We start from the raw sequence: 9,611 nt of genomic DNA on the forward strand, positions 1-9,611 counted from the left end.
GTTATGTCCATGAACGTGTTTGGTCTATGCAATGGTTTTAGACAGGACCAAATACGGAGGACCTTTTGGTGTGGACTAATTGTCTTCATGGACATTTTGGATAGGACCAAATATCCTGCAAGGGTGTCTGTGTGTTTGGTGTGTATCACTAATAGTTTTTTAAAAAAAATATGAAGAAAATGAAAAAAGAAAAAAGGAATTTGGGACTAAAAGATCTAAATCAAAACTAAAAAGTAGATAAAAGTGAGACACATGGAAAACATATAAAGTGCAAGCGTCAAGGATGTATGAGCCAGGATAATAATAAACAGTCAGTCTGCATGCAAATTGTGCAACGTCAGAGGAAAGCACTGGATACAAAGAAGCTAAGCGTTTAGGAGGCAAGGAAATGCAAAAACTCTTTGTAAAAGGTTTGATGGTTGTTCAGAGAACATCTATATGCAGAATGCAAGGGGACAAGAAAGAAAACTTTACCCAGGAACCCCGCAACAATAGATTCAGGAAAATATGCAAAAAGGCTAAACAGTGGAGGTGAGGAGTTTTGTATAGGAATCAAAGTATGAAATACAAAACACTACTCAAAAAAAAAACCAAAAAAAAAAAAAGAAACAAAGAAAAAAGAAAGAAGGAAGGAAGGGAGGCAAAGAAAGAAACCTGCACACGGAGAAATATTTATGTTTTTGTCTAGGAACTTCCTAGAGGCTTACTTTATTATAATTTTTTGGAGAGTAAGAATATGTGACACACTGTAGCCAGGTTAAATCTTCAGGAATAAGTACAATCATTGGTATATATCTCTTTGGGATGAAAAGAAGGTGTGAAAATATAGTATAGTTGATAGAAGAAAGTTCCCCGAAGTAATCTGCTGAGTGGGTATATAATTTAACGCACATTCGCATATCTGAATATTTCAAATGAGAGAGTGTGAAAGGGGTAAAAGATTAAACACTAGGCACCAAAAAGTTACATAACTGTATTCTTATCCATTTGAAGTAACTCATTTGACTAATAGCCATTTGACTCTTTTACTCATTAACTCACTGAACTCATGGTTCATGAACTCATGATAGAAACAACTAGTCAATGTGGAGGTACAATCTATGACTGCAAAATTTACAAAATTTTACAATAAATTTTTCATCTTTTGTGCCTTTTTGGCTGAAACAAACGCAGTAATGTGAATGTTGCTTGTATTAATCAGTTAAAATGTATTTTTCAGAAATGTCCATCTTCTCTCTTTCTATAGGAATCAAATACTACTTTCTATATGTCCATACCTTCAAAACTATCACAGATTAAATTATCACTTTTTCCAGATTATCTTCATTTTAAAGACTTTCTGAAAACTCCTACCTAGACTAGATGGATATGATGAATAACTCAATGATATCTGAGTTTGTTTTGTTAGGACTCACCAACACTTGGGAACTCGAAATTTTCTTTTTTTTCATATTTCTGTTGGCCTATGCAGCAATTATGGCAGGAAACCTTCTCATTGTGGTCATCGTAACCTTTGAATCCCACCTGCACTCCACACCAATGTACTTCCTCCTTGGAAATCTCTCCTGTCTTGATATGTCTATTTCCACAATCACAACCCCTAAGATGATCACAGATTTTCTCAGGGAAAATAAAACTATTTCCTTGTGGGGCTGTATGGCTCAGATGTTCTTCCTCCACTTTTTAGGGGGCAGTGAGATGACTCTTCTCATAGTTATGGCTGTTGATCGGTACATTGCAATATGCAAACCTCTTCACTACACAACCATCATGAACCGCCGGGTGCTCATGGGCTCTGTGCTGCTGTCATGGGCTGTTGGCTTTGTGCACACGATGAGCCAGATGGTTTTTACTATCACCTTACCCTTCTGTGGCCCCAACATAGTGGATAATATTTTTTGTGACCTTCCCCTAGTTCTAAAGCTTGCCTGCACTGAGACCTATGTTCTGGAGTTGCTGGTAATTGCTGACAGTGGACTGTTATCTTTCCTCTGTTTCATAATCTTACTCATTTCCTACACTGTCATTCTAGTAACTGTCCGACGTCGATCCTCTGGTGGACTCTCCAAGGCTCTGTCCACTCTGTCTGCTCATATTACTGTGGTCACTCTGTTCTTTGGGCCGTGTATCTTCGTTTATGCTTGGCCATTTAGCAGTTTTTCAGTGGATAAATTTCTTTCTGTGTTTTATTCAGTTATCACACCCTTACTGAACCCCATTATTTACACTCTGAGGAATCAGGAGATGAAAGCAGCTATTAGTAGGCTGAGGACCCAACACGTGAGCTCCAGACAGACCTTCTAGGCAACAATTATGATGATGAAGGTTTTTAGTGGAAAACCCTACATGTGTTACATCTCAGAATGAGCTGGTATTAATTTGTTTTATTTGTAGATTTTTAAAAATATTCATGATGTATATTGAAATTGTCAAATGCTCCATAATTACATTTGTATGATGTTTGGTTTTATTGGAAGAATAATTATTCTAATTGAAATTCAATTCAGTTGGGGTTAATAATTTTTTTAAATGTTATAGAAAATTAAATAGAAAAAAAATGGCTCAGTAACTATTGTTGGAAACCCAGAAATGTCCAAGACTAAATTTTATTAAATAAAGAGAAATCAAATCTGAATTTGTCTATTTTTCATTCAGAATTAGAGATTTTTCAGCTAAATTCTCCAGGTGACCAAATGTGCATAAAAAAAAAAAAAGGGGAGGATTGGCATCAGATGTTAGCTCAGGGCTAGTCCTCCTCACAGACACACACACACACACACACACACACACACAAAATGTATGAACTCTTCTAAACTCACAAGTACACACACACGAGCTCATATTTTTGTGTCCAAAATGTATAAGAATTATTATCTTTTTAATAAAGCAAACAGGCTACTTTCTAGGAGTAGATTGATCCAAACGGTACCCATCATCCACTGACAAGAAGTACATATTTATTTCTTTCCTAAGAAAGTAGAAATCCCACAAGGTACATGTTACACACAGCTCACTTTACCTTCTTCCTTCATTCATGTTTGTATTCATATTTATCCTCATACATGTCTCAAGAATCAAGTGAAAGCATTACTATTACGTTACTCTTCATGGACAAGGAATAAATGAAGAAGTTTTTAAATATGTCAGTCATTTACTTCACAGCAAAACAGGAAGCATTCAAGCTGCTTAAGTTGTGTAAAGTGTACTAAATTACAAAGTTTGATCTGTGGTCCACAGACATTAGAATAAAAATATTCTATGTCCTCTTTGATATCAAATTCAAATGCTCTGCTTTTTCCCAAACACTCAGCAGCCCTTTTACAGGCTTCTATCCAGTATTTCTTCTCCATTGCCTCTTAAGCAATATGTGTAATATACTAACTATAGGTTAAGGACTGGTTTAAAGACCTATCCCTGGCCATATGTGCATGACATATTTTAGACTCAATTTTTATTTCAAAAAATGCATTGAGGAGGCTAGGAACTGTGTTCCTGAGGATCATTGGGCATATTTGTATCTATTTCTTATGAACTGTTTCAATCAGAGAGTTAAGTGTAGACAGTGATATAACATGTAGTTTTATCAAATTTCTAACATTTTTCCACATTTATTTCAGATTCTTTTAAGACAAAGTATTAGAGGTAATAAAGACCCCTAAGCAATGCTCAATATCCAGTTATTTTATTGTAGCAAAGATAATCACTATCATCAACTCCATACGTTATCATTCTTTTGTGTGTTTTTAAAACTATTTTTCTCATTTTTTATACACTGTGCATAAAATACCTTTTGCATGTTTTTAACTTGATATAAATGGATTCTATATAAATGCTATTATTTTAAAATTTATTTTTTCACTCAATTTAATATTTTAATGATTTATCTGTTTAAATATGTGCTTCTCTAGTTCATTCTTTTATTTATTTATTTTTGTTTTTTGGGTTTTTTTTTTTGGTTTCAAAAATGGTTTTATATAGGTTTTCACAATACATATTTGGATTTGTTTTACCAAACAGAATGAGATCCTTAGCAATATAGTGCACAATGTACTACTATACTACAGCAAAAAAAAAAAACTCAGTTACCACTAGCAGAGTTCATCGTTTATTCCACTGTCTTTAAATTCTTTCTCCAGCTCTGTCAGCATATCAATCAGCAATTTTACTGTCTCCAGCACTCATCTCCCCTTCTCAAAAACACTGAGTGTCATTAAATTTTAATGTCTGAATATGTACATATAAACATTGTCCTCATAAGTAATATCTAAAACAGTGCTGGTCCTCGGTAGCCAAAGGGATGAAATTGTTTTTAAAACATGCCACAATATCTGATATTTTAAGTTGTGGTATTTAAAAATCATACACATTAATAATGGAAATGACTGAATCCCAAGTACCATAGCCATTCCTCAGACTATCAAATAAGCAGGCCTTGAAGTCTGAAAAATACAAGTTTGATCTGAGCCATGGAAACGGCGTGATTCACTCAGCTTGAGGACGTGTATTTTCTCTTTCAGGCCTTGAGCTGCCAACGGCAAGGTACAGTATTTCTTTGATTCACACCAGGAGGATCAAGGCCAGTAATTTTCAAATTAGGGTGCCTTCAAATACCTCCCTTCAAACCATCCTAAAAATGTTCCTTCTAAAAATCTCAGCTTAGGAAAACAGAAGTATAATACCATGACAGAATTTACCATCAAAACATTCCTAACTGAAGCAAGCAGACACACAAAGTATAATAACGACAGTAGCTGTAAAAGTATCTTACATTCTTGGGGGTGGGGGGAGTTTATAAAGCTCCTCCTTCCATTCCCTCCCATAGTTCATTTTGTGGGGCATCTCTGTTTTATTTAAGGCCCTAGGTGCTGATCTTGGCTTGGTCATTACGTTTTACACTGATCCAACTGCAACCTTTCTCTTAGACTTCACAAAGCAATATCCATACGTAAAATGTTAACCGAAACCTTAGAAGTTTTTCTTTTTTAGTTTATACCTGATGTTGCTACAGCATTATAACGCTTTTCATTAAAGAACAAAAAGCTGTAGGTCTTCACTGACAGTACCACGCACGATGAGGAGCTAAGGCATTCATTTGGCACTAGAGAGAAAAATACAGAGTATAGCTAATTTTACTTTGTCATTTTCAACATCAACAGAAATAGATGTGTATCCTTTACTTGAATTTCTGTGAGGCTTAAAAGATAATCACAGAATGCTCTTTTAGTCTGACAGTTAAAATGTTGCCATTAAAACAAAACAAAAAAACATAAGGACCTCTGCACGGCCTGTCGGAATAAATGACGTTTCGAGGTTGAAAAATTTGCAGCTCTCAGAAATACCTTTCAAACTGGCATTGCGAATTATTTTCATCATCAAAAACATTTAATTTCCTATACCACACTAGTGATTTTTCTACTTCTTATCACAAGCTAAGTAAAGAAAGTGAAAAATATCCTGGTTTCCTTTCAGCTGTCACAAACACCTTATTAGGGAGGCACAAATAATGCCCTCTGGAAAAGTAGTTACCAAATTTTAAAAAATAACACACAGGAGGAAAGGGAGAAGAGGACAAAAATAGAATGTGTAACTATATTGTGACAATTTGTTTCCACAGCATTCATAATTTTCACAAGTCTGTGAGCTGACTCAAATGCAGACTGCTGCAATTTCAATAAACTACATTAAAACAGACTTCAACGAATTTTAGAATTAAAGCCTAAAAGCAAATAGTCCATCAATATTCTCTGAAAAGTTGCTTTGAGATTATTACTACTTTGTACGTACCACCCAGCATAATGCAACAATTTCAATGGATTTAACTTTATAAATTTGTATTAGTAAATTAGCACATTTTTCAGATTAATCTGCAGCTATATTTTTTAAATCCTCCTGATGTTATAATGTATCGTATCACTCCACATAAAGAATGGAAGAGTGAAAACTACCTAGAGCAGTTTGGCATGTGCAGAACACCTGGGTATCCCATTACTTTCAATGCTCCTTTTCAGTTGTTTTTCTTCATGAAATCCCCAAAACTGCTGCAAGGATAATACACTGACACAGGCTTAACAATAATACTTTTGTAGGTAGTTTTTTAAAAATTATTAACTTCAAATCATAAATGTCCCTGTTACATAAACAAAATATTTTATATTCATTCCTTTAAAAAAAAGAAAGAAGGGAAAATAGTTAAGTGACCAATATCCAAACACCTTAGATTATACTTACACCTAAACAATGTGGCTTTGTTTAGTGTATTTGAAATCAATTACCATCTGAAGCAAGAAGACCAAATACAGAACTAAAGATGGGTAGAGAGGAAGGGTAGTGGAAAGAAAAGTAGAATTTATGAACACACAATTCCATTGTCTGTGATTAAAGTCCTTTACTTTTTAGCACCACATTAAACGATTTTACATATCCAGTCACTTAATGAAATCCAACAAACTCTTCAAGAGTTCTGGGGATCTGGTCTTGGTAGTTAATGTCATTAGCCTGAACTGCTCGGGCAGCCAGGCACTTGAGACTCATCTCCATTTGAGTTTTAAGTAGTAGTTCAGATACCCCAGTTGGACTTTTTTTCTAGTGGAGTCTTATTCTGTTTATTTGTCATGTCAGTGTGAGCGCCAGCTTCAACTAGGATAATGATGATAGAGTGCAAGGTCAAAAAATCACTGATGGGCCTGTTGTACTGAAAGATAATATGAAGGGCGCTGTTCTCCTCATTGTCCACAGCATTCACCTCAGCACCACAGTCCAGGAGGAGCTTTGTGACAAGTGCGTTGGGAAAGCTGCACACGTCATTGGTGTGGAAATCCTCAACTGGAGTATTCGAGTTGACAGCTAGTTGCAGCAAGGTGAAACCTTCACGAGTTCTGGGATCAAAGTGAATCAGTTGCAGATCTGCTTGTTAATTTTGCACTGATCTTCTTCACTGCACTGTTTTGGTGGAGATGCACACTAAATACAAAAAGGTATAGAGATTACATTCATAATTGTCCATAGCATTGTGGACATCCGCATCTGGAATACTTTTTAGTCTGTTCATTCTTTGTTCTATTTCCAAAACACTGCATCTCAAAACACATTCTATGTCTGGGGCCTTCACAGTTTCATTCAAATGTGTCATCTGTGAGAAAACTTGAGCAAATCGAAGAAGATCCTTGTGGGTATTTCCGTTACTCTTCTGTCTGAGGTGCAGGGCTTGAAGCCACAACTTGATATACTGTTCAAATTCCATGTTATCCGCATATACAGCTCCCCTGTAAATGATAGGATGGGAAACATCAATATTATCAGCACCTAAAATCCGTTCCTGAGCTATAAGGCCTTCCATATGAAAAGCATCTCTGTCTTGCCGAATGGTAAAAAACATGACATCTTAATCATTTTTTTTTATGAGGAAGATTGGCCCTGAGCTAACATCTGTTGCCAATTTTCCTCTTTTTGCTTGAGGAAGATTGGCCCTGAACTAACATCTGGAGCAATCTGCCTCTATTTTTTTAGATGTGGGATGCTGCTACAGCATGGCTTGATGAGTGGTGTGTAGGTCTAAGCCCAGGATCCAACCTTGTGAACCCTGGGCTGCTGAAGCGGAGCACTCAAACTTAACCACTATGCCACTGGGCCGGCCCCTTAATCATTTTTAAGTGTACAGTAGTGTTAACTGTATGCACCTTATTGTGAAACAGATGTCCAGAACTTTTTCATCTTGCAAAACTGAAACTCGATGCTCATTATACAACTTTCCTGTCTGCCTCCCCTGCCCCCTGTCAATCACCCTTCTACTTTCTATTTCTAAGGGCTTAACTACTTTGGTTACCTCATATGAGTGGATCATGTGATATTTGTCTTTTTTGTGACTGGCTTATTCCACTTAGCATAATGATCTAAGTTCAACCATGTAGCATATGACAGCATTTCCTTCTGTTTTTAAAGCTGAATACTATTTCATTGTATGTGTATGTCACATCTTTTTTTATCTGTTCATCCCTCAATGGGGATTTAGGTTGCTTCCATCCTTTGGCTATCGTAAAAAATTCTGCAATGAACATAGGTGTGCAAATATCTCTTTGACATCCTGTTTTCAATTCTTTTGGATATATACCCAAAAGTCAGATTGTTATATCATATGGTAATTCTGTTTTTAACTTTTTGAGGGACCTCCATGCTGTTTTCCAGAGTGGCTGCAACATTTTACATTCCCACTAACAGTGCAAAGGGTTCCAATGTCTCCACATCTCCATTTCACTGCCAGCACTTGTTATTTTTTATGTTTTTGTATTTGTTTTGATAGTGGCCATCCTAACAGTTGTGAGATAATATCTCATTGTGGTTTTGATTTGTGTTTTCCTGATGATTACTGACGTTGAGAATTTTTTTCATGAGTTGTTGGGTATTTGTATATTTTCTTTGGATAAATGTCTATTCAAAACTTTTTCCCGTTTTTTCATTGAGTTATTTGTGTTTTTTTGTTGTTGTTAAGTTGTAGGAGTTCTTTATATATTTTGAATATTAATCCCTTATCAGATATATGATTTGCAAGTATTTTCTCCCATTCTGTAGGCTGCCTTTCCATGCTGTTGATTATTTTCTTTGCTGCTGTAGGGGAGGAAGAAATATTCCTCTACCCTTCTAGGTTCTTCTGGCTGGTATAAGAATTAAATTGATGTGAGACAGAATAGGAGAAAATCAAACAAGTTTAATAACAGGTACACATGGGAGAAACTGAAAAAAATTGAGTAACTCATTAAAATGGCCAAAGCCACTACCTTAAATACTCTCTTCAGCTAAAGACAAAGGAGATTGTGGGGAGTAGGGGTTTGGGACTTCAAAGAGGAGGAAGGCCATTTACATAGAGATGGAAAAGCAAATTTTCAGTAAATGAATGTTTGCCATACCTTGCAAAGACAATGACACATGGAGAAGACTTTGATCAAATGGGCCTTGCTAGGTCTTTCCCTGTCCGTCACACCTAGTTCATATTATAATATAGTTACCTATGGTGATAGCTCCTTCCCGGAACAGGACCCCATCTGAAATTATTTTAGGTAGTTAGGAGAAAGGTCAAAGTTTCTTCCTGAGTCATTTGTTCTTAAAAATAATCAAGCCAAAACGAAACATTTTAGGGTGGCAAATTCTTCTCCTCTACAATGCATAAAAGGTTTTAAATTTGCTGTAGTCCTATTTGTCTATTTTTACTTTTGCTGCCTGTGCTTGTGGCAACTTATCCAACAAATAATTGCCAAATCCAATGTCTTGAGGATGTTTTTCCTGTTTTCTTGTGGGAGTTTTGTAGCGTCAGGTCTTACATTTAGGTATTTAATTCATTTCAAATTAATTTGTATATATGGTGTAAGATAAGGGTGCAACTTCATCTTTTACATGTTGATATCCAGCTTTCCCAATACCATTTGTTGATCTATTTCATTCATCTTAATGGCTACAAAATATTCTATTTTATGGATATACTAAAATTTATTTAAATTTCTTCCTCTAGGGAGACATTTAGACTTTTCAAATTATATACTATTATAAATAATGGCTCAGTTGAATATATGTATATATGTTTCTTTGTGCACATGTGATAATTTGTCTAGGATATGTGCCTA

The 9,611-nt window shown here is 35.6% G+C and overlaps 1 protein-coding gene across 1 annotated transcript; it reads left to right on the top strand.

Annotated features, from left to right (window-relative positions):
* The first annotated feature begins 1,359 nt into the window (after positions 1-1,359).
* On the top strand, positions 1,360-2,304 carry LOC131405349 (olfactory receptor 4L1-like). The gene has a single exon (XM_058540411.1). It carries the CDS (start codon positions 1,363-1,365, stop codon positions 2,302-2,304), a length of 942 nt encoding a protein of 313 aa, XP_058396394.1. The 5' UTR covers positions 1,360-1,362.
* Positions 2,305-9,611: the final 7,307 nt, after the last annotated feature.

The sequence above is a fragment of the Diceros bicornis genome, chromosome 5, assembly GCF_020826845.1.
Source record: "Diceros bicornis minor isolate mBicDic1 chromosome 5, mDicBic1.mat.cur, whole genome shotgun sequence".
Taxonomy (NCBI): Eukaryota; Metazoa; Chordata; class Mammalia; order Perissodactyla; family Rhinocerotidae; genus Diceros; species Diceros bicornis.

Coding starts and splice junctions, on each gene's coding strand:
- LOC131405349 (XM_058540411.1), top strand. CDS start 1,363: ATGGATATGATGAATAACTCAATGATATCTGAGTTTGTTTTGTTAGGA.